The 25,448-nt window shown below is 40.6% G+C and overlaps 1 protein-coding gene, 2 long non-coding RNA genes and 1 pseudogene across 6 annotated transcripts; 3 read left to right on the top strand and 1 right to left on the bottom strand.

Moving 5' to 3' along the window:
* Window positions 1-564: 564 nt before the first annotated feature.
* On the top strand, window positions 565-2,180 carry LOC128611227 (uncharacterized). The gene is made up of 4 exons (XR_008386535.1): window positions 565-713; window positions 833-882; window positions 1,319-1,456; window positions 1,978-2,180. It is a non-coding gene; the product is annotated as an uncharacterized LOC128611227 (long non-coding RNA).
* Window positions 2,181-2,898: 718 nt separating this feature from the next.
* LOC128611225 (kelch-like protein 10) lies at window positions 2,899-7,408 on the top strand. Its single transcript, XM_053630588.1, has one exon. The coding sequence runs from the start codon at window positions 3,384-3,386 to the stop codon at window positions 5,163-5,165; it is 1,782 nt and encodes a 593-aa protein (XP_053486563.1). The 5' UTR covers window positions 2,899-3,383; the 3' UTR covers window positions 5,166-7,408.
* A 56-nt stretch (window positions 7,409-7,464) lies between these two features.
* LOC128611226 (uncharacterized) lies at window positions 7,465-17,447 on the bottom strand. 4 transcript variants are annotated; one of them, XR_008386533.1, is made up of 9 exons: window positions 16,770-17,447; window positions 16,367-16,521; window positions 15,734-15,904; window positions 14,471-14,826; window positions 13,970-14,356; window positions 11,209-11,305; window positions 9,007-9,048; window positions 8,143-8,559; window positions 7,465-8,026 (listed from the first exon to the last, which is right to left on the bottom strand). It is a non-coding gene; the product is annotated as an uncharacterized LOC128611226 (long non-coding RNA). The 4 variants fall into 4 exon arrangements; XR_008386534.1 differs by lacking the exon at window positions 11,209-11,305 and having other exon boundaries at window positions 13,970-14,053; window positions 14,139-14,356; XR_008386531.1 differs by lacking the exon at window positions 11,209-11,305.
* A 6,128-nt stretch (window positions 17,448-23,575) lies between these two features.
* Window positions 23,576-24,987, top strand: LOC128611270 (tubulin beta-4B chain-like; annotated as a pseudogene).
* Window positions 24,988-25,448: the final 461 nt, after the last annotated feature.

Here is a 25,448-nt window from a genome sequence, read left to right as displayed (position 1 = left end):
ATACATTTTCATGTGATTCATTTACGTGTGATTCATTTTCATGTGATTCATTTACATGTGATTCATTTACGTGTGATTCATTTACATGTGATTCATATTCATGAGATTCATTTTCATGTGATTCATTTACGTATGATTCATTTACATGTGATTCATTTACTAATTTGCTTCTCTTTAAATCCAGTTTTTGACTGTGATATTACAAAGGTCTTTCCAGATTATAATATTTAATTGTAATTAAAACTTGATTGTAAATGTGTGGTGTAAAGGTTTAAATGCATTAAACACCAACTAAACACAATCTGCAACAGTTCTGCTTTAATCCCAAATGATACACCCGTGTTTAATGCAGCACTTTAACACAAAACTAAACGTACACGCTTTTATGAATGTTTAGAAACATTCATTACATATGAACAGCCTCCATGTGAGCTTCAGCTAATAAGGACAGGTGGCGGAGTTTTTTTAAATTTTTAATTAGAATTTAGAACTAGAATTTAGAACTTCGAATGTACCAAACTTCGAATGTACCGAACTTCGAATTCCTGATCAGTAATGATTTCGTTAACAATAAGAGCCTTAGACGTAAGACTTATGCGCGTTGTTGTTATTCTCTGTTGACTGTGTATTTCTGTCTGATCTTCTGCAGTTTAGGGAGTGCAGTTCTTCTCTCAGTATCTTCACCAAATCACCAGATCATCATCAGAAATGTGGTGAGTAGGTTTTCTTACTCCTAGCTGTGACTCTTTAATAAATAAATAAATAAATAAATAAATAAATAAATATGATGATCATAAAATGACTGTATGGATTCTTCTCCCTGCCTATTTAGTAAACAAGATAAAATTCTGAAGGACTTCCTTCTTCCGGATCTCAAAAAAGGTAAGTGTTTATAAACACAATATATAATTAAATATTATTTAATTAAAAAACATTTTGGTGCAGACTCTTTAATTAATGCATTTTATGTTTTTTTTTTTTTTTAATTAAAGATAAAAATAGTTTAGTTTGTTTTTACCTCCTTAATCAGCTGCATCATGCAACAGTCTCAGGCCATTTATATTTTTTAACATCAACAATATCACTTGTTTTTTTTTCTTAGACTAACATTACAGGAAAATATAATGTTCTGCAATTAAAACAAACTGCATGAAAAGGTTAATGTAACTTCTCAGGAGCAGGTTGTTCTGTACATTCTGAAATGTGGGTTAAATATTGGGGATTAGTGAAAGATTACCATTATGTTTAATGTAAATGAACAAGGTTTAAGTGTGTAAAGCTTTGCTGATAAATGTTGCTTTTTCATGTCTGTCTGTAGAGCGATGAAGATTGGGACAAGGTGAGGAAATCAAAAGAAATGAAGTAGAAGATGAAGGATCACCAGGAAATGCTGGAGAGTATGAATGTCTCCTATCTCAACAACCTGGACAGAATCATGGGGAGAGAGCGAGAAATGGTGAGAAATACAGAGTGGTGTTTACTGAGCTGTCGCTATCACTATCAGTAAATCTTTATTCAGCTTGTTTCATGAATATTTTACAACACAAAGTGCTTAACGACGGACCATGGAAATAACCATTTAAATTATTTCTTGTAAATTTATCAAATTAAATTTGATATTTTTTCTTATTTTTATTGCTGTACATCGGTGAGCACTTTAAGTTCTACAGTATAAATGTTTTTGTCTTTTTAAGTGTCAGGAACACTTTAAACGTTTAAAAGTGATTAATAGGCAGAAAAGTAAATAAATAAAAATGTAAAAACTAAATCAATCGTCACTGATGCTCATATAAGGTGTGTGATCCTTTCTATATTTAAGATAACAAAGTAATGCTTCACATGACCTATAAATTATATACATTTACCATAAATACAAGAAAAAATGGACAATAACATTTAATGATGCAGTTTAACTGTCTGTGATGATGATGATGATGAGCACTGTAACTACTTATATTTGTCTGTGTTTCTCTACAGCCAATCCCTTTTCCTGAGGGGAAAGCCATTAGTTCCTGTTTGAAACATGCAGTAAGATTAAAATCATCTGGGTTTGGATCACATGTGTGTAATTTATTTCTGGCATCTCTGTAGAGTTTAGCTGATGCCCTGAACCTGACTGTAAAATCTCACTGATGTCACACACAGTTCAAGTAAATAATAAAATCTTTTTAATCAGAGAATCTTGTTTTTGTTATTTGATGTGTTTCAGTTGCAGTTTAAAAATGAGCTGTTAAAAGGAGGTGTGCGAGTGTGTGTGCGCGTGTAAAATGTGTGGTTTAGAGGTGAAGAGACAGGACACAATCCCATGAGATCGGCATGTTTATTAAGGCATATACAAAAATCATAGTCATGGATCAAAGTGTAGCCAGTTAAAAAGATTAAACTATTGAACTGGAAAAGAAAAACCCAAATTTCTATAAAACACTGGTTTAACCTCCTGGGAAACTGCTCTACCCTGGAAATAATCTAAATTTAATCCGTAGCAATAAATAATTTCAGGACATGTGGTCATGATTCTTAAAGAACATTGGGAAATAGTTCCTTGCTACGCCTCTCTTTGGATCAAATATTTATTCATCTAACTTGTTAGAAATCATCCTTAATTCTCTCTATAGCAGGAAAAAAAAGTGCTATTTAGAGTGTGTAGTGTAATACTATGAAATATTCTATGACACTTTCTGTAATAAAATAATATCTGTAATAAAACATATATAGGCCACACTAAGTAAAGAACATTATTAGCATTTCATTTAAAATGTCATGGCATCAAAACTTTTAGTAGCGGTCATCAGTGCAGAATTTATTTCTGGTATAAAATGGCTAAATGTTTTAAAAGGTTACTCAAAGTGGACAAGTTTAATTACTTTCCTCACCAAAAAGCTGGATAGGTATTCTTTCTGTATACACATACATCTCTCTCTCTCTCTCTCTCTTTCTCTATCTATAAAGATATTAAACAAACAAACAAATAAATAAATAAATATACAGCCTTTAACAACTATTTCATCATCAATATGTAATCATTTTAATGTAGATTTAATTCCATTTGGGAAATTGACCCTGGGAGGTGGGTTTTTCCAGGAAAATAAATGGTTCTTTACGCCGGACGTGTGCATTTTGGACATGCACAGGATTTAAAGCTGTTTTTAAAGCATTTCACAGAGACTGCTCCTGAACTGCAGGTTTCTGTCAGGTTCACTGCATCCTGTATATATCCGTGGTTACAGAATTAGAATTGGAACCTTGGAATCATGTGCTGTTATTCTGAAATCCAGAATCGGAACATTCAGAGTTGAAAAGCTGATCTGCATCAACACAATCCACATTCAGATGAAAGCTGTACATTCAGTAGCTCTGACCTGCACATAAACAGTAGACAGAACATGGGTAAACATGAGGAAGAGAAGGGAATGGAGAGGAAGGTGGACGCGATGTCCTGCAACATCATCAATGAGTTGCGGTTAGAGAAGCGGCTCTGTGACGGAGTCATCATGGTGGATGGCGCCGAGTTCCACGTGCACAAGATCATCCTGTGCGGCTGCAGCCCGTACTTCATGACTCTCTTCAACAATGGCTTGTACCCTCCTGATAAGCTCGGGTACTGCATCCATAACGTTTCTGCTGAGATAATGGAGCTGATCGTGGAGTACGCGTATATGAGACGTGTTAACATCACGGAGAAAGACGTGTATAAGCTGCTGATCGCTGCTGATAATCTGTTGGTGAGCAGCCTGGTGAATGAGTGCTGCGCGTTCCTGAAGGATCAGCTGTGTCCCAAGAACTGCATTGACATCTGGCGTTTTGCTCACTCCTACTTCTTCGAGAATCTGAAGCAGCAGGCCTTCTGGTTTATCTTGCACAACTTTGAGGAGATGGTGCGCCTATCTGAGGAGTTCCTGGACCTGACGGTCGAGCAGCTGAGCGAGATCATCGAGAAGGACGAACTGAACGTGAAAAAGGAGAGCGTGGTGTTTGAGGCCGTCTTACAGTGGATCAAACATGCGCCATGGAAACGGAAAGCACACATAGGAGTGTTACTGCCCAAGGTGCGTCTGCGGCTATTGACACATGATTACCTTATGAACAATGTGAGCAACAACACTTTAGTGATGGATGACATGACATGTAAGTCGATCATCACTAGCATTCTGACGGGCATCGATGACCTCAACCCAAGCCTTTCTCTCAGCTCTGATCTCACGAGACTCCGCCTGCCCAGAGCCGTTCTGCTGATCATCGGTGGCTTGGTCAACATGGAACCCACCAATGCCATAGAAGCGTACGATACACGAGCGGCACGCTGGGTCAATGTCACGTGCAACGACGAGAGTCCACGAGCCCATCACGGGATGGTGTATCTGAACGGCTTCGTGTACTGCATCGGAGGACTCCACAGTGTTAAATTCCAAAGCAGTGTGAGAAGGTTTGACCCCATCACCAGAACCTGGGCTCAGGTGAGACCCATGCACTTTTGCCGGTGTTTTGTGAGCGTGTGTGTGCTGGATGGTCATATCTATGCGATGGGAGGATTTGATGGCATGGGACATCTGAATACGGTCGAGCGATATGAACCTGAGAATGATCGGTGGAGCATGATCGCACCGATGCACGAACAAAGGAGCGAGGCTAACGCTACAGTACTGAACAACAAAGTGTACATATGCGGAGGGTATAACTGGAACGTGAGTTTGTTCACAGCGGAGTATTACAGTCCTCAGACTGGAGCGTGGACCGTCATCCCCCCAATGATGATCAGAAGGTGTGGACTGGGCGTGGCTGCGTACGGAGGACAGGTTTATGCTGTCGGGGGATTTGATGGTACTAATGAGCTAAGCGATGTAGAGGTGTATAATCCTCAGACCAATGTGTGGAGACAAGGTCCAGCCATGAACAGCAAGCACAGAAACTTCGGCATTGAGGTGCTGGACGATCTCCTGTTCATTCTTGGAGAAAATAATGTGGAGTGTTATGATGAGCAAACTTCTAAATGGCATGCAGTCGAAAACATGGGGATTTCACGCCGTGCTCTGAGCTGCTGTGTGCTGTCTGGTTTACCCAACATAGCCGAGTACGCCGCGCCCCGAGAGAATCCCTTTGGAGTCAGAGCTCACGGAGCACCAGAGGCTACCTCAAACCTCCTGCCAATGTCTGAGATGTACAAATAAACCTCTACCTTCATCAGCATCCTTTTGTTCTCGAGAATCAAATTAAACATTCTGAAGCAGTCAAACTCCTGCATTTGCCTTTTGTTTACTCTCTTATGCTGCAAGCCGTTGTACTGAAACTCGTAAAACCACAACGTCCCTCATGGAGACGTGAGATGGAACAGTTAGCGTCCACCATCCTGAGATCTCACACTCACACACATACACACACACACCTGACGTCACAATGACACAGCAGCACTCACAAGGTCAACGCTATACAGAATTCTCTTCACGTTATTTTCTACATGATGAAACTGGACTTTGTTGACGTGTAGCTTTTGTGTCGTAAGTTTAGGTTCATGACATAATTCCACTGATTTTAGCCCAAATTCACTAACGTGATAAGATGAAGACAGGGGATGAAGATTATACATTATTTCTCAGAGAAATAATTAATGCAGATCTTATTAATATGTTTATCCAACTCAAATATGACCTTGCTCCGAATATCCACCATTATTTCCGAGCCAAGCAGGAACGCCTTTAGGTCGGAACGCCTTTAGATCGGAACGTCGGAAAACTGGTTCTGTACTTTCAGAGCTTGAGTACCACAGAGTGCAGCATTAATATCAGCAGATCCACAGTGAGAGAGTCTCAGATAATACTATAAACACACCAGGTTCAATTACACTACACTAAAAAAAGAGAAAAACATGGATTAGGAAAAAAGGACATAAAATAATGACAAAGAGTAAAGGAAAAGGGGAGAGAGAGAATATGTGTGTGACACAGAGAGAGAGAGAGAGAGAGAGAGAGAGAGAGAGAGAGAGAGAGAGAGAGAGAGGGGATGAGAGAGAGAATGATAGAGAGAGAATATGTGTGTGTGTGAGAGAGAGGATGAGAGAGAGAGAATAATAGAGAATGAGAAAGAAAGATATGCATGAGAATTAAATAGAAAGCATGAAAATCAGAAATCAAGAGGGAAAAAAGCAAAAAAGTGAGAGATAAACAACTACATGAGGGATTGACAGAAAAAGTTTGAAACAAAAAGAAAGAAGAAAAGAAATATAAAAAATAACGGAGAAAAAGAAAGAGCAAAAAAGGAACAATAAAAATGATAAATATGAAAGAGAAAGAAAACATGGTAGAGGAATAAAAAAGCTAGGACATAATTGATAAAGAGCAGGAGAAACCGTGGAAAAGAAGAGGAAGAGACAGATAAAGAAAAAAGGAAAGAGAGGAAGGAGAAAAGAGTGAGAGACGGATGAAAGAAATGAAGAAAGAGAGATTAACATATCACCTTGAAGAAGTCGGTTTTGTCTGTGACGTGCTTTAACATCCCCTGTGTGAGCACCGGCCTGATCACCACGGCAACACGACCCTGGCTCGGGCTCATCGGCTGGGCGGAGTTGGCCACACCCACCCGTTCTGCTGTCACCATGGCGACAGACTGATGCGAACATAGCGTCACTACGTGCTACTACAACAGTATTTAGAATGATTATGTGCTACTACAACAGTATTTAGAATGATTATGAGCTTCTAGAACCTTAGTTTGAATGACTACGTGCTACTACAACAGTATTTAGAATGATTATGAGCTTCTAGAACCTTAGTTCAAAATGACTATGTGCTACTGTGACATTACTTTGAATGACTACATGCTACTACATCAGTACTTAGAATGATTATGTGCTTCCAGAACCTTATTTCAAATGACTACGTAAATGGTACACTTATATAGCGCTTTTATCTAAAGTGCTTTACACTGTGTCTCAGTCACCCATTCACACACCAATGATAGCAGAGCTACCATGCAAGGCACTAACTTGCCATTAGGAGCAACTTGGGGTACAACATTTTGCCCAAGGACATTTCGGCATGTGGAGTCATGTGGGTCAGGCATCGAACCAACAACTCTACGATTCGTGGACAACCCACTCTACCAACTGAGCCACATTTTTAGTCAAACTAATGTCAGAGAGAGCTCAATGTCAACTCTAGAGCTCAGTTCTGTAAATTAAAGGAAAAATCCACCCTGAATGACTTGAATATTAAGCTTTCTAATTGTGATCATCATTGGCTTTCATAATTTATTTTTTAATCAAAATTTTAGTTGGCCATTTTAGTTTAAACTTCATTTTATCGACACTTTGCTTTATTTTCACTTTGGTTTCCTACATATGCCACAATGCTATTGAACTACCTGCTGATAGTGGGATTTAGACCTTGCTTCATTTCTACAGTGAGGGAAAGAAGTATTTGATCCCCTGCTGATTTTGTACGTTTGCCCACTGACAAAGAAATGATCAGTCTATAATTTTAATGGTAGATTTATTTGAACAGTGACAGACAGAAAAACAACAAGAAAATCCAGAAAAACGCATGTCAAAAATGTTATCAAATGATTTGCATTTTAATGAGGGAAATATGTATTTGACCCCTCTGCAAAACATGACTTAGTACTTGGTGGCAAAACCCTCGTTGGCAATCACAGAGGTCAGACGTTTCTTGTAGTTGGCCACCAGGTTTGCACACATCTCAGGAGGGATTTTGTCCCACTCCTCTTTGCAGATCTTCTCCAAGTCATTAAGGTTTCGAGGCTGACGTTTGGCAACTCGAACCTTCAGCTCCCTCCACAGATTTTCTATGGGATTAAGGTCTGGAGACTGGCTAGGCCACTCCAGGACCTTAATGTGCTTCTTTTTGAGCCAGTCCTTTGTTGTCTTGGCCGTGTGTTTTGGGTCATTGTCATTCTGGAATACCCATCCTCGACCCATTTTCAATGCCCTGGCTGAGGGAAGGAGGTTCTCACTCAAGATTTGATGGTACATGGCCCCGTCCATTGTCCCTTTAATGCGGTGAAGTTGTCCTGTCCCCTTAACAGAAAAACACCCCCAAAGCATAATGTTTCCACTGTTGTGGATAAAAATGACATGAAATAAACATGAGGGAGACTTAGTATGAGTAATATGTAATTTTATTGATAACTCACAGGACTGGTGGGTGTGTAATCTTGAGGAGAGCGGTGGGGGGAAGAAAATGGGGTGAGTCCTGGGGACATGGGATAGTCAGCGAACGTGAAGTGAGAGGACCACTGAGAGTGGGGTGGACTGACAGGTGAGAAGAGGGAAGAATGGTCGGGGCCCAGGTCAGAGAAGGTGACATCTTCCTCAGACTGAAAGCTGGAGGGGGGTTTTGGCTGTGTAGAGGCGTCAATACACACGTTCACGGGGCAGATTCTGTGTCGGAGAGGGGAGGGGGAACCCCGCATTTCCATTTCCAGAGGGGGTGCTGCGAAGAAAGTTAAGTAGCACCATGATATCAGCAGTGAGATGCGCAAGCTGATAATGAGTGTCCAGATCGAGATCCAGATCCAGTAAAGGGGAGAAGAAGGACTGACGATGGGCACCTAGACACACAGAAGCGGTATTAGGCGGATATTGACAAATTGGATTTACACTTTAAAAATCTTTAAGGAGTACTACACTATGGTTTATTAGTCGAAGAGTCAAAAAGAAGTATAAGAGCTGAGGAGCGCTAACACACACACACACTCTCGCACAGTCAAGGGCGGGCATGTAGACATAACACACACACACATAACATTATAACTTTATAAGAATAATAAAAAGTAGTATTAAGATATTATAAGGGTAATATCTTATAATAATAGAAAACTCTTTATAAAATACAGAATAGTAGGATATGTAGGACAGTAGAAGGGTAATATAATGATATTATGAAGAAGGAAGTACCGTAAACCGTTTTTCAAGTAGTATAACTATATATACAATAGAGATATAGAGAAAATATGAAAATAAATTATAAACTAGAAATACAGAAAAATGTAACTTACTCATAATTCAGATGGTGAAGATTCTTGTCTCGCAAGGAAGGCCTTAATTTTAAGAGAAAACCATGAGGAGCCATTTATAAGGGTAGCTGAGTCAAGCTGCCCCCCCCGGAAGATAATAGTAAGACCAAGGTCACTCTAAATTGTTTTGTCTCTCCACTTTTGAAGCTAATGGTAAATTGAAATACCCTGTTTTTGAACCTATTTGTAAGTTAAAAAGCCCTGTTTTTTTAGCTAAGGGTAAGTTGAATAGCCTTTTTTTTTTTTTTAGAACATAATAGTAATGTAGATGAGCTCTTTTTTTAACCCTATTGGTATTGATATCATAGTCTTTCTGAAATATATTGGTTATTTACTGTGTAAATACAGTATAAATACTGGAGCTTAAGCTCAGGGTATCAGATCACTTCTGAGAATTCTCATCGGTGTGGATCTCGTGTGGTGGAACGGAACCAATAAATCTGGACCCTTGCTTCTTCTCACTCACGGCTGGTGTCTTTTTTTCTATCTCCAACTGGGCTCAGAGGTAGATGTGAGTATTGGCTTCTATGTTGAATTTTAAGTGTTTTTGGGTAATAGGCTAAATTTGAGCCAGCACCACCTCCATGTTTGACGGTGGGGATGGTGTTCTTGGGGTCATAGGCAGCACTCCTCCTCCTCCAAACACGGCGAGTTGAGTTGATGCCAACGAGCTCCATTTTGGTCTCATCTGACCACAACACTTTCACCCAGTTGTCCTCTGAATCATTCAGATGTTCATTGGCAAACTTCAGACTGGCATGTATATGTGCTTTCTTGAGCAGGGGGACCTTGCGGGCGCTGCAGGATTTCAGTCCTTCACGGCGTAGTGTGTTACCAATTGTTTTCTTGGTGACTATGGTCCCAGCTGCCTTGAGATCATTGACAAGATCCTCCCGTGTAGTTCTGGGCTGATTCCTCACTGTTCTCGTGATCATTGCAACTCCACGAGGCGAGATCTTGCATGGAGCCCCAGGCCAAGGGAGATTGACAGTTCTTTTGTGTTTCTTCCATTTGCGAATAATCGCACAAACTGTTGTCACCTTCTCACCAAGCTGCTTGGCAATGGTCTTGTAGCCCATTCCAGACTTGTGTAGGTCTACAATCTTGTCCCTGACATCCTTGGAGAGCTCTTTGGTCTTGGCCATGGTGGAGAGTTTGGAATCTGATTGATTGATTGCTTCTGTGGACAGGTGTCTTTTATACAGGTAACAAGCTGAGATTAGGAGCACTCCCTTTAAGAGTGTGCTCCTAATCTCAGCTCATTACTTGTATAAAAGACACCTGGGAGCCAGAAATCTTTCTGATTGAGAGGGGGTCAAATACTTATTTCCCTCATTAAAATGCAAATCAATTTATAACATTTTTTACATGCGTTTTTCTGGATTTTTTTGTTGTTATGCTGTATCTCACTGTTCAAATAAACCTACCATTAAAATTATATACTGATCATTTCTTTGTCAGTGGGCAAACGTACAAAATCAGCAGGGGATCAAATACTTCTTTCCCTCACTGTAACTAAAGAGACTGAAGCAGCAGCGCTTTAAGCTGTCCATCTGCCTCACATCATCTGTTGCAAAGCTTTAACTTTTATACTAATACCAATTTTAACACTGTTGTCCTTGTCATCTTGTAGATCACTAACTAACCAAGCTGTGTCTGCCATAAATCATCGCAATTGTGCCATTTGGTGTCTCTACTACTTTTTAAATTGGATTTCTCATTAATATGACCTTGAACATCACCGGAAAATGGTGAGTAAGAAGTTGTTGTTCATTTGTCAAAGAGGTGGCTGTGGCTCAGGTGGTAGAGCAGGTTGTCCACTAATCGTAGGGTTGGTGATTCGATTCCCAGCCCACATGCCGAAGTGTCCTTTGGCAAGACACTGAACCCCAAGTTGCTGCCGATGGCAAGGTAGTGCCTTGCATGGCAGCTCTGTTACCATTGGTTTGTGAATGGGGGAATGAGACACAGTATAAAGTGCCTGGGATAAAAGGACTATATAAGTGAAAACCATTTACCATCTGTTTTTAGGAGCTAACAGCAAAATCTCACTGTTATGTTGAATTGTTTTTATTCCTTTAGTTGATAGATCCTCTATCAGTAGTAATCACAAAGCAGCCTCTGACAAATATGTTTACAGTTAGAGACCAACAAGCAGTTCTGATTATCTTCCCAAATGTTTACCTGTGGCATTTGTGCCACACCCAGGAATTACGGCTCAAACGGGGACGGAAGTCGGCCGATAGTTTAGAGACATCCGAAGATCAGGGCCAATTATATCCTGTCAATAAAAAGAGGGTGGGAAAACACATCGATTTCGTGTTGTGTGTAAAGATGTCTCTTGTCTGGAATGATGACAAAACTGCAGTTTGTAAGCTCTGTAGGTTCTGCACTGCCAAAATTTTACAACGCAGAAGTTTCGGTGTTGAGTCAGTACCCCCCGCCCCAATGATGTAGAAATGCTTTTGTTTGTGGTGAGTGAATGTGAGCCTAACTGGACGTTTTTTAGAATTCAGTCGATGTTAATATGAATTAATAACATTCAATAAGTTAAGAAATCTTACTTTAATCTTCAGAATTTAGTTAGTGTGTTCATGTTAATTAGAGTAATGTGTTTTCTGTTTATGAGACCAGTTACTGTGAAACAACTTGTTGAAATGGAGAGAATAAAGTTTTTATTTGCATTTCTTTCAGAATTCTTTTAAATTGATCATTATTAATTTAAAAGAAGGTATAAAAGGCAGAACTATCGGTTATCGGTATCGGCTGAGAAATTTAGTATCTGTGCATCTGTTGTTGAAATGACAATAAAACGACTTGAACTTGAATTCATTTTAGGAAGATTCCTGCCCATTAATCTTGATAACTGCTCACATACGATAAACATCACTGAATGCATTATCATAATGTTACAGCCCAGTCTAGGTTAGGCTGCACAGAGTAACCAGCTCGGGATTCAATGGAATTTGACCTTTAAAAATGAGGGAGCCTGGAATAACACCACAACAAGGTTGTTCAAAACAAAGTTGTGGTATATTGTAAAACACAGAATTATATACATACAATTCTACAAAGAACCAAACCAGGCATAATTTCGGGGGGGCCAAGGCCAAAATAATAAACAAAAGGATTCTATTGTTAGATAGCTAGCTTACCTAAAAAGAAAATAACAAAGAAAATACAAATACTTCCCTAATGGCAGCCACACCCCTACCGCCAGTGAACGTGTATACTCTGGTGAAGAGTATACACATCCAGATACAAGAACAACCAAAATCACAGTCAACCACCAGGCAAGAGTCAAAACCCAGAACAGCAGTCAGAATATAGAATTGTTATATAGCCACAAGGGCAAACAACACAAACCAAACAATCTCCTAGCAGCACAAAACAAACAATCTCTTAGCAACAAATCACAAGTAACCACCTCCAACATCCCACACCATTCTCACTCTTCTTCCGCTTCAGATATGGCCGCCACTCAGTGATATCATACTGAGCAGGGCAGGCTAGGGCAGGCTGGAAACTCGGGGTGGGAGTCCGGACCTGCACACAAAATATGGCACAGCCACAAACAAAACACAAACAACCCCCCCCCCCCCCAAGTGCTAAAAGGGTTCACAACAACAATAACAACAACAACCCAAAAAACAAAAAACAAAAAAACAATCAGCAATCACATTTTGGGCACCCTTCTTATGGGCAATCACTAAATTAAACCCTTGCAGAATAAGAGACCATCGCATGAGCCTATGATTGGTATTACGCATATGGTGTAAAAGGACTAGGGGGTTATGGTCAGTAAAGACGTGCGGCTTTAGCACTATCACCAAGATAAACCTCAAAATGTTGGATGGCTAGTAGTAAGGAAAGAGCTTCCTTTTCACTGGTGCTATAGTTAAGCTGATGTTTTAAGAATTTCTTAGAGAAATAACAAACTGGGTGCTCTATCCCCTGATCATCATCTTGTAGAAGCACCGCTCCTGCACCCGTGCTACTGGCATCAACTTCTAACTTAAATGGGCGGCTCAGGTCCAGAGCAGACAAAACTGGAGAGCAAGTCAGGAGGAGTTTAACAGATTCAAAGGTAGCCTGACACTCTGGGGATCATCTGAACATCACGTTTTTACACAACAGGTTAGTCAAAGATAGTAGCCGGCCATCCCTAAAAAGCTACGTAGGTCACGCCTTGTTGTAGGAGCAGGGAACATGCAGATCGCCTCAATTTTGGCAGTTAATGGTGTAACCACCTCTTGTCCTACCTGTTTACCCAAATAGGAGACAACTCCTTTTCCAAATTCACATTTATCCAAGTTTTAAACGAGAGAGGCATCTGAGAGACGAGTAAAAACCAGCTCTAGTAGCTCAAGGTGTTGCTTCCAGGTATCTGAGCAGACTACCACATCGTCAAGGTATGCAGCGCAGTTTGGAACATCCCCTAATATCCGATTCATTAGCTGCTGGAAGGTTGCTGGAGCGTTACGAAGACCAAAAGCCATGACTGTATAGTGGAGGAAGTTGTCGGGTGTAGCAAAAGCAGAGATCTCAGCTGCTCGTGGGGTAAGGGGAACTTGCCAATAACCCTTAAGAAGGTCCAGCTTACTAGTAAACTTAGCTGCACCAACAGAGTCAACACAATCCTCCATTCTGGGAAGAGGGAACGAATCAGGTTTTGTCACAGCATTAACCTTTCTGTAATCTGTACAAAAACTAAAAGAACCGTCAGATTTTGGCACCAAAAGACACGGGGAGCACCATGGACTCACACTCGGAACAGCTAACGCATTTTCCAATAAATACTCTGTTTCCTGTTTCATAATTGCCCGTTTAGTTGGATTTACCCTATATGGGTGTTGTCTAATTGGCACGTGATCACCTATGTCAATGTCATGTTCAATAATGGTGGTACGGGAGGGAATATCTGAAAATAGATTAGAAAACCTACTTATTAATGTTTTAATGTCTTGCTGAAATGATGGAGACAACCCTTCCAACTTCTCTGGCAACTGCTTTACGGCTTCAAAATTGGCTAAGTGGAGACAAGACACACAGTTTCTTCTGAGATATAGATCATCAACTTCTTGAAAATATTCAGGAGAACTTTGACCTTCTACCGGAAGTGTAACAACTGCCATCACAGCAGGAACAGGTTTGGACTCAGACAGTGAAGGACGTGCATATTTTTTTTTCAACAGATTGATGTGACACATGCGGGTTTAATATCTACGACCAAGTATACTGAGAACGTAGTTAGTAGGGCTCAATTTTTGTTTAACCTCATACGGTCCAGCAAATCGGGTAGAGAGAGAGGATCCTGGCACAGGCAATAATGCTATATTGTAAAACACAGAATTATATACATACAATTCTACAAAGAACCAAACAAGGCATAACTTCGGGGGGGGGGGATGGGGGGGGGTCTTGTATTGTTAGATAGTTAGCTTACCTAAAAATCACAAAGAAAATACAAATACTTCCCTACCGCCAGTGAACCACGTGAACGTGTATACTCTGAAGAGCATACACATCCAGATACAAGAACAACCAAAATCACAGTCAACCCCCAGGCAAGAATATAGAATTGTTATACAGCCACAAGGGCAAACAACACAAACCAAACAATCTCCTAGCAGCACAAAACAAACAATCACCTAGCAACAAATCACACTTAACCACCTCCAACATCCCACACCATTCTCACTCTTCTTCCGCTTCAGATATGGCTGCCTCTCAGTGATATCATCCTGGGAGGCAGGCAAGGCAGGCTAGGGCAGGCTGGAAACTCGGGGCAGGAGTCCGGAGCTGCACAGAAAATATGGCACAGCACACAAACAAAACTTCCCATCCCAAAACTAGCAGGTTGTAATACAAATCATACACAATGATCTAACAATCTCTACTGTAATAATGAGTTATGACCAGTTTGTGGTCTATTATCAATGGAATAAACCAATTTTCTTCCCCATGTTGTTAATTTACTTTGTTGTCTGCCACAGAAGTGCCTGATGCAAAATATTTAACTCATTTGCCAAATGCCACTCCATGGTTCTGCATTTCCAAAAATACTTTTAATAGTAATAAAAAGGTCATGATCTAGTCTTCATTTACCAACCATTCTCAAATAAAGAGCTGACTTGAGCAGCTGACTTTTTTCATGAACAACGCATCGCTAATTAAGGAGGATATTATTCTACAGTACAATAAGTGCTTAAGCTTTATAGTTATGAAAATGACAGCCTTGTTGTACTTCTGAGTGCTCCAGCATCTGGAACCTGTCAGTATACATCTTGAACCTACAAATGCAACCCGCTTTGCATTGCACAATAGTCTCTGTGTGTTTTGTTTCTTGTTCTGAGATAACTTATGCTACAATCTCAGCAAGTTGTTATAGACACCCACTCCTGTTTAATACTCTGCTTCTTTAAGGCACAGGAGCAGATCCATACTTTTGGCAACTACCTCCCTGCACAGTACATATATGTCTCTATCTGACAATTCTATGTTTTTAAGATACACAGCTATAGATTGTTAATCTTCAGTAAGGTCAAAGCAGATACATCTTGATGCAAAACTTTTCCCTTTTGCCAAAAATAATTCCAAAGTCTGAATATTAAAGCCAGGCATGTTAGATTGAGCAAATATGTCTCTGCTCACTGAGATGGTACCTCTGATATAATAGACATGCTCTTGAAATTCTGGGAATTCTTACGCTGAGGCCGCTGCTAGCATGTCCCAGTCCCAGCTGCCTGCATGCCACCATGGCCTCTTGAAAAGTCGAGTCATCCCCACAGATCAGGCCCCACTCCCCTAAAGCATCAGTATTAGTGGCCAGAATCTCCACCCGGCCCTCCAGTTGTGTACGGCCTCCAGTTATACGGATCTACGATGAGTTTAGAGAAAAGTAACAAAGAGCAAAGAAAAGTAAAAGGCTGTTCAATCCAGTGATTCATTTAATGTCACTAGGTAGTGCATCCATGAAAGATCATGGGGTGATTCTACATTTAAGGGTACACTAAACATCAGTCATTGTGCGTTTTACTGAAAGTTTAAAAAAAAAAAAAAAAAAAATATTCTAAAATTAATTTACATACTTTCAGGAAAAAGTATCTTTGATTGATTTCTTTGTCAGCTCAGTGATGAACAAAATGTATGCCATCAAATATTCATAATTGACTATATAAATAAGTGATTGATTAAAATGTAACAAAACAAGTGTAACTTGGTTGACCTCTGAGTTGACAATAAGTTTATAAAAGATATCAGACCCATCAGAAAAAAATGTGTTGTAATTCAAACTATTAAGCTAAACTAATCCTATGCATCTAGAAGTAGAGATTCTAACCCTTTTTTCAAAGCCCATGTAAGGGGCGTTGCACTTCATTGCAGCATCCTCCGTGTGTTTGCACTTCTTAGCAGTGATGTTGTTATGAGGGCAATCCCACAATCTCTTCTCATTCCCTCAGCACCGTACCTCATTCATGTAGATGTGTCCCATGCCTATGGTCAGGTTACCATTACACAATATTGGATTTTGTCATTAATATGAGCAAAATGAAGGTTACACCACCGATAACGATGCACAATAATAAGTTTGCACAAAAATGGCTTATAATAGTTTCACATGCAGGCATGCTCTATTCAGAAAGCTTACAAGGAAATTATCAGTATTTCATTATATCAGCCTATAATGGCTAAACACTTTCTTTTCAAGCTAAAAGTTAGGTGCTCATTGCTGTGTAATCCACCTTGGATCATGCGTGCATCAGTCAGAGCCTCTTTAGCAGTACCGAAGCCCAATTCTCTGCATACCACGCTAGCCGACTGCAAGCTCCAGTGGTCATCACACGCTGTATCCCACGCAGAGCAATTCAGGACCTCCACCCGGCCTTCCCCTGTCCTCGCACCACCCTTTAGACGCACCTTAGACTGGGTCAGTGACAAAGAACTACCTTTGTTACTGTTATGACTTTAAATATTCCTTATTCTAACTAATGACTGAAATCTAGTCCTTATTCTAAAGTGATGGTTTACTGCTAAAGAGAAATCAGAGAAAGAGAAAGTTTGTATGGAGTATTTTTCAAAGTCAACAACATTACACAATTTGAGATTTTCAATAAATGCTCTTACACTATAGTAAGCTTTCAGCACAAACCCATTCCATACATTTTCAGAGCTTTGGGAGAAGCTGCTAGTAAAATTACTTCCTACAGTGTTCACTATTCCTTCAAGAGGCAACAATGTGTGCTTAGGGTCGTTATCCTGTTGGAAGATGAACCTTCGCCCCAGTCTGAGGTCCAGAGTGCTCTGGAGCAGGTTTTCATCAAGGATGTCTCTGTACATTGCTGCATTCATCTTTCCCTCGATCCTGACTAGTCTCCCAGTTCCTGCCTCTGAAAAACATCCCCACAGCATGATGCTTCCACCACCGCTTGCCATTCTGGCCAAAGAGTTCAATCTTTGTTTCATCATGGTCTGAAAGTCCTTCAGGTGCCTTTTGGCAAACTCCAGGTGGGCTGTCATGTGCCTTTTACTGAGGAGAGGCTTCCGTCTGGCCACTCTACCATACAGGCCTGATTGGTGGAGTGCTGCAGAGATGGTTGTTCATCTGGAAGGTTCTCCTCTCTCCACAGAGACACGCTGGAGCTCTGTTAGAGTGACCATTGGGTTTTTGGTCACCTTGCTGACTAAGGCCCTTCTCCCCCGATCGCTCAGTTTGCTCAGAGTCCTGATGGTTCCAAACTTCTTCCATTTACGGATGATGGAGGCCACTGTGCTCATTGGGACCTTCAATGTTGCAGAAATGTTTCTGTACCCTTCCCTAGATCTGTGCCTCGATACAATCCTGTCTCGGAGGTCTACAGACAATTCCTTGTACTTCATGGCTTGGTTTGTGCTCTGACATACATTGTTAACTGTGGGACCTTTATATAGACAGGTGTGTGCCTTTCCAAATCATGTCCAATCAACTGAATTTACCACAGGTGGACTCCAATCAAGTTGTAGAAACATCTCAAGGATGATCAGTGGAATCAGGATGCACCTCAACTCAATTTTGAGCGTCATGGCAAAGGCTATGAATACTTATGTGTTACGCTACGGCCAGCAGAGGGCACTGTGGCTCGGCTCCTGACGAGTCACAACATTGTTTGGGTTCGCTTGCTTCCTGCTGAACATTTATTGAAGTGACTTTCATTTGCCACAGGTGTCTATGTTTTGAGTTTGATAATGTTCGGGATTTAAACGCCTTGGTTACTGAGCACGGGGCTCAGTATTATTGGTTGTATTATTTGTGTCGGTCGTTTCCATGCCTTGAATGATCTCACTGTATGCCACGTTTCTTGTTTGCCAGCGAAGACCGCGTTTACTTTGATTTTGAGTTTAGTGTTTAATAAAGACTTTTGATCTGCACCTGCACCCGCCTCCAGTCTCCGTTCCGTTACATTATGTACATGTGCTTTTTTGTTTTTATTAATTTTTTTAAATTTGCAAAGATTTCAAACAAACTTCTTTCACATTGTCATTATGGGGTATCGTTTGTAGAATTTTGAGGAAAATAATGAATTTAATCCATTTTGGAATAAGAGTGAAACATAACAAAATGTGGAAAAAGTGAAGTGCTATAAATACTTTCCAGATGCACTGTATTCATGTTTCCAGATGAAAGATGCATATTAAAAGGTATAAATGATGTATCCTTGATTGAGAGCACTACCCTTGCAACAAGGATAGTTATAGTTTAGTACCGTACTATTATTTCGGAGAGTGTATCTCAATTCTGAATATGGCCCTTAATTTGTCATAATGATTAATTTAACAGCAAATGCATTTTTCTAAATCAAGCCTTTTTGCTAATACCTTTAACAGTACCTTTCTCAGTGAGCTTATCCTTTCAAAGACTCAATCAGCCTCTTTTTTAATCTTTTCAATCCCCCCCTCTCTTTTCACTGTTTCCTTCCTGTGCCCGCACACATCACTCATGAACATGGTCTGTGTAGCACAGCACTCTCTGCTTACATTTCACCATCTGGTGCGAATCTGCAAAAGTGTCTTTGACGTGGACTGCAGTTTCTGCACAGAAAGAGACAGTGAAAGAGACAGACAGATAGACTACAGGAGGGGGACTAGACAAATACTTTAGACATTGATAAAAATACATTATAGACATGGACAAGCCATAAACTCACAAAAGAATAGGCCCATTCACCAGAGTCTCCAGCAATATTTTGACATTAGGTCTCACAGATGAAAGTTATTAACTGTCAAGGACCATGCAAATACTAGTGATATATCATCAGAACAATAGCAGATATATGATCAAGTGGATTATGTTTAGAAACTCTCAGACTCAATAATAGTCTAGGATAGTGCTAGGATTTATATGTTTATGTCTATTGTGTACTGTATCTCAGTTCATTATAAGACATGACAGATTTTTTTTCCATTGTAGAAGAGATTATTTCAATGACATAAGATGTGTTCTTTGAGCAGCTACTCCTCAATGCACTAAATTAAGATAAGCATTCAACACTCAAAAAGCAGCCAGCAGCAAAACTCTCTTGGTTGCTTCCTATTTTCCTCAGGCTTCAGCTATGCAATCAACACTTCCCATGATTATTCTGAAGACTCATGCTTTATTTGTCCCTTTATCATATTTTTGCTCTATGCAGTACTAAGTTTGGACAAATCTGGAAATGGAAAAAAAAATAAGTCATAAAAACTTAGGAAATAAGACACATTTTCAATCATTCATCTTTAGTAATCCCTTTATCTTGGTAAAGGTTGGGGTGGATCTCGAGCCTATACAGGGCATGAGGCAGGAATACACCCTGGATTACATACCAGTTCATCATAAGGCATTATGCTCACACATTCACACACTCAGTCATATCAATCCACCTTCCAGTACGTTTTTTGGGAAATGAGAAGAAACCAGATAGCCCGGAGGAAACACTACCCATCACCCTCAACACATACAATATATCATTATGCATTTACCTGAATTGTTAAATAAATCTATATTATATTTCCCATTCTTCAACCTTTCATTGACTGATTTGAGAGTTTATAGCATTTTCTCAGCAGCTTCTTGAGGGAATCGTCGTGGATGCTTTTCTAATAATTTTGAAAAGGTTATCACATATGCTGAGCACATGTTGTAATTGAGTGCTAATTGTAGGGAAAGAGCGGCATTTTGAATAATATTTCTGAAAATGAATATATATATATATATATATATATATATATATATATATATATATATATATATATATATATATATATATATATTTGTTTATATTTATTTATTTTAAATGTGAGCAAAGGAGGCTGTGAAAAATTATGTTTATTGTTGAACCTTTTGAACTTTGTTAAAAAAAAATTCATAAAAATACTCTGCTCTCATGGAATCAAACAACTGCAAACAAAACACAGGTTTATAAAAAAAAATCTTTGTTAAATATAGGTGTGAAACAATTATTGGCACCTGTATGAATTCATATGAGAAAAATACAACCCCAGTTCCGAAAAAGTTGGGACAGTATGGAAAATGCTTACAAAAACAAACAGGAGTGATTTGTAAATGTACTTTGACTTGTTTTTAAACAAAAAATGTATAAATACAATCTATTTGAGATTATACCTAATCAGCTGCATACTGTTTTGAAGATAAATGTTTATTTTGAAATTGATGCATGCAAAACCTTCCAAAAAGCGATGTAACAAGTTGAAATATGAAGGTGATGTGAAACAGGTGAGGCAATCATCTAATCATAGTATATAAGGAACCTCTAAAAAAGGCCTAGTCCTTCAAGAGCAAGGATGGGTCGAGGCTCGCCAATCTACCAACATATGCATCAGAGGATAATCCAACACTTTGAAAATAACATTCCCCAAAGACAAATCGGTGGGATTTTGGGATTTTCACTTTCTACAGTGCAGAATATAATTAAGGAATCTGGTGAAATCTCGGTGCGTAAAGGGCAAGGCAGAAAACCACTTCTGAATGCATGTGATCTCCTATCCCTCAGACAACTCTGTCTTAAAAACTGTCATGAGTCTGTAATGGAGATCCTGACATGGGCTCGAGAATACTTTGGTAAACGTTTGTCAGTCAACACCATTTGCCGCTGCATCCACAAACGCAAGTTAATGCTTTACTATGCAAAGCAGAAGCCGTACATCAACACTGTCCAGAAGCGCCGCCAACTTCTCTGGGCTCGGTCTCATCAGATGGACAGTAGCATAGTAGGATCATGTTTTGTGGTCCGACAAGTCAACATTTCAAATAGTTTCTGGACAAAACAGCCATCGTGTAATATTTTGAGATACTGGATTTTTGATTTCCATGAGCTGTAAGCCATAATCATCCATTTTTTTTTTTAAAAAAAAGGCTTGAAATATTTCACCTTATGTGTAATGAATCTATAATATATGAAAGTTTCACTTTTTGAATTAAATTATTGGAAAAAATGAACTTTTATATGATATTCTGATAATGATATTCTATACACTTTTTGGAGTGTGATGCAGTCATCAGATATTAAATGATAAATGATTATTTAAAAAAAATAAATTAAATGCACAAAGTAAAACATCAAACAATGTGTTAATAATGTGTTTTCAATATAGTACAGGGTGAACTGAATTAATTTTTTTAAAGCAGTTTGAGCGATGCTGTAAGGATGATCTGTTGCTACTTGCGGACTTTTACAGCATATCGGTTGCACGGAGCGCCACTAAGTGAGACCTCAAAAAGCTGCTGTATGAGGAGTTTGTGAAACAGCGAGTCATGCTTGAGCCTACCGAGACAGGTGTCCCATCACAGGTCAGTGGTTCCGAGGATTTGGCTACAGCGGAGGCTGGGGCCAAGCCCGAGGAACCGACGCACATAGATCGCGTGGTAGTAGACTCTCCATTAGAGGAACACATGCTTGCGCTGCAACAAAAGAAACTTGACCTTGAGTTAAGTCGTCAGCAGTACCAAGCTCATCTACTGCAGTTCCAAACACTGGAGCTGGAGACCAAGAAGGAGATAAAGCTGAAGCAGCTGGAGTTGCAAAACAGGCCAGCTCTCAGTTCACCTGCGTCTCCGGCACCTGTGCTTTCTGTACCTGCGTCTCCGGCACCTGCGCTTCCTGTACCTGTGTCTCCGGCACCTGCGCTTCCTGTACCTGTTCATCAGTCATTGCCTGTGCTAAGCTTGCGTATCGTGGCACCTCCTCTGCAAATCCTGCTGGTTTTGACGTTAGTAAACACATTGCGTTAGTTCCTATGTTTAGGGAAAGTGAGGTGGACACCTATTTCCCTGTGTTTGAGTGCATTGCTGCCACTCTGCAGTGGCCTAGAAATATTTTATTGCTTTATTGCCTTTATTGTCTTTATTGCTACAGTGCAAGTTTGTGGGAAAAGCTCAAGAAGTATGTTCTGCTCTAACGTTGGAACAAAGCTTGGAGTATGAAACAGTTAAATCGGCTGTGTTACGGGCATATGAACTTGTCCCCGAAGCTTATGGGCAGAAATTTCGAAAGCATGCCAAAACCGCCAACCAAACATATATTGAGTTTGCGCGTGAAAAGTCTGATTTATTTGATAAGTGGTGCGCCGCAAATAAGGTCGTTACTTTAGACCAGTTAAAAGAATTGATCCTGCTTGAAGAATTTAAGACTTGTATTTCTGACAAAATTGTGGTTTATTTGAATGAGTCTATTTGCTCACTGATGCTGCCGTTTTGGCTGAGTTTGTGCTCACGCACAAAACTGTATTTTCCCCTCCGCGGCATGATATTTCTGATTGCAGCTACAGTTCGAAAGCTCCTGTGAGCGCATTTAAAAGTGCTAGTGAGTCGTGAATGTTTTTACTGTCGCAAATCTGGTCACCTCATTGCTGCTTGTCCCGTTTTAATGCGCAAAACAGTCCTAAGAGTGTGGCTTTAATGCATGTACAACAACACTGTGACAGTTTGCATTCACTTCCTTCAGCTGAGACTGCATTTGAACCTTTTATTCTGGATGGTGTAGTTTCACTCTCTGATACCGATTCGGACCGTAAACCACTGTGTATTCTGAGAGATACCGGAGCAGCTCAGTCCTTTATGCTGGAAGGTGTCCTTCCTTTGTCTGAACACTCCAGCTGTGGTGCAGATGTTCTAGTTCAGGGTATTGAACTTGGTGTAGTGAAGGCCCCATTGCATATGGTTTATCTTCGTTCTGAGGTTGTGTCTGGCTTCGTTAAGGTTGCAGTTCGACCTTAATTGCCAGTTAAGGGAGTTTCGTTTATTTTGGGTAATGATTTAGCCAGTGGAAAGGTTTTCCATTTTCCTGCTGTAACAGACGCTCCCGTGTTGCGTGAGAGCGATGAGCTTACATGAGTTTCCCTCTGTCTTCAGTTCCTGTGTAGGGACACGTGCCCAAGCTCGCAAAATGAAAGGTGCTGTCGATATTTTAGACTCTTTTATGTGTAGTGACAATCCCTTGTTTGAAAACCAAGATTTGTGTTCTTGTCCTGGGGTTCTTCCCGAATCTAAAACTTCAGTATTGGAAGAAGAGTGTGATAAATGGAGTGTTGGGCGAGAACAGCTTGCGGCTGCCCAGAAAACGGAGAGTTCGCTCTCTCACTGCTCGCTGCTGTAGATAAGGCACACTTACCTCATTGTTCTACAGCGCATTACTTTGATGGGGATGTATTAATGCGTGAGTGGACACCCCCGACCTCTGAGCATTTTTGTGTGCTCTCAGTTCTGGGAAGTCATAAGTGACGAGCATGGGATTGATCCTACAGGCAGTTACCATGGCGACAGTGATCTTCAGCTAAACACAATTAAGGTATACTACAATGAAGCTACAGGTGAGCTATTTCAAGGTTATGTACTTTTTTTTAATAACCTTTTTTAATACATATAATGCATATTCTGTAATTTTTATTCATTTTTTGATCCTTTCAGGTGGCAAGTATGTCCCCCGTGCTGTTCTGGTAGATTTGGAGCCGGGTACCATGGACTCCGTGAGAGGTCTGGACCTTTTGGGCAAATTTTCAGGCCTGACAACTTTGTTTTCGGTAATTATTACACAGCACTCTATAACTGCATACAGATGCAAAGCAGTAAATCAGATAGTCATATCTGTCTTGTGCCTCATTTTGATTCACCTGCTATTTCCTGCTAGCTGTAACTCTGCATGTAATAATCAACACTTCTCCACAGGCTAGAGTGGTGCTGGTATTAACTGGGCCAAGGGCCACTACACAGAAGGTGCTGAGCTGGTGGACTCTGTCCTGGAAGTAGTGCAAAAGGAGGCAGAGAGCTGCGACTGCCTCCAGGGCTTCCAGCTCACCCACTCACTGGGTGGTGGTACTGGCTCAGGCATGGGCACACTGCTCATCAGCAAAATCCGTGAGGAGTACCCTGACCACATTATGAATATCTTCAGCCTTGTCCCCTCACTCAAAATCTCGGATACAGTGGTGGAGCCTTATAATGCCACACTGTCTGTCCACCAGCTGGTAGAGAACACGGACGAGTCGTTCTGCATAGACAACGAAGCCCTGTATGACATCTGTTTCCGCACCCTCAAGCTCACAACACCAACCTACGGTGACCTCAACCACTTAGTCTCTGCCACCATGAGTGGAGTCACAACATGTCTGAGGTTCCCTGGGCAGCTCAATGCTGACCTGCGCAAACTGGCTGTCAATATGGTGCCCTTCCCCCGTCTGCACTTTTTTATGTCTGGTTTTGCCCCACTGACTAGCAGGGGTAGCCAGTAATACCATGACCTCACTGTGCCTGAATTAACCCAGCAGATGTTCGATGCCAAGAACATGATGGTCACTTGTGACCCACGCCACGGCCGCTACCTCACGGTGGCCGCCGTCTTCCGTAGCCGCATGCCCATGAAGGAGGTGGATGAACAGATGCTCAATGTGCAGAACAAAAACAGCAGCGACTTTGTTGATTGGATCCTGTCATGATTCCCCCTTGAAGCAGCGTGCTCCTAGCGCGAATGCGCGAGCACCTGCTTTTCCAATGTTGACAGCAGTGACAGTTCAACATGTGCTCTTTGTTATTGTTTAGGTCACGTCTCCTCCCCGTCTTGTCATTGGTTGTCTTGTCACGTATGTCCAGATTACCCTCAGCTGTTAGCGGTTACGAGGGTAATCATATCAGCATATATACCGCATGCCTCGCAACACTCGGTGCGGAATATTATCGTAGTTTAGCTTCGAAGCCGTATGTTAGATAACCATAGTCTGAGTTCAGTTCATGTCATGTCATGTCATGTTTCCTAGTCCATGTCCGTTAGTTTAGTTTACTGGTTTCTCCGCTACCAGTCCCTCGCTGTATGCTTCATTTCATGTTTTGTATATCGACCCTGTTTTCCGTACCACGACCTTGCCTAGCTAGCATTTTTGCGTACTGTTGTCCATGGTAT

This window comes from Ictalurus furcatus, chromosome 8, assembly GCF_023375685.1.
Source record: "Ictalurus furcatus strain D&B chromosome 8, Billie_1.0, whole genome shotgun sequence".
In the NCBI taxonomy this organism is placed as follows: Eukaryota; Metazoa; Chordata; class Actinopteri; order Siluriformes; family Ictaluridae; genus Ictalurus; species Ictalurus furcatus.
This window is presented reverse-complemented; position numbering and strand designations above follow the sequence as displayed.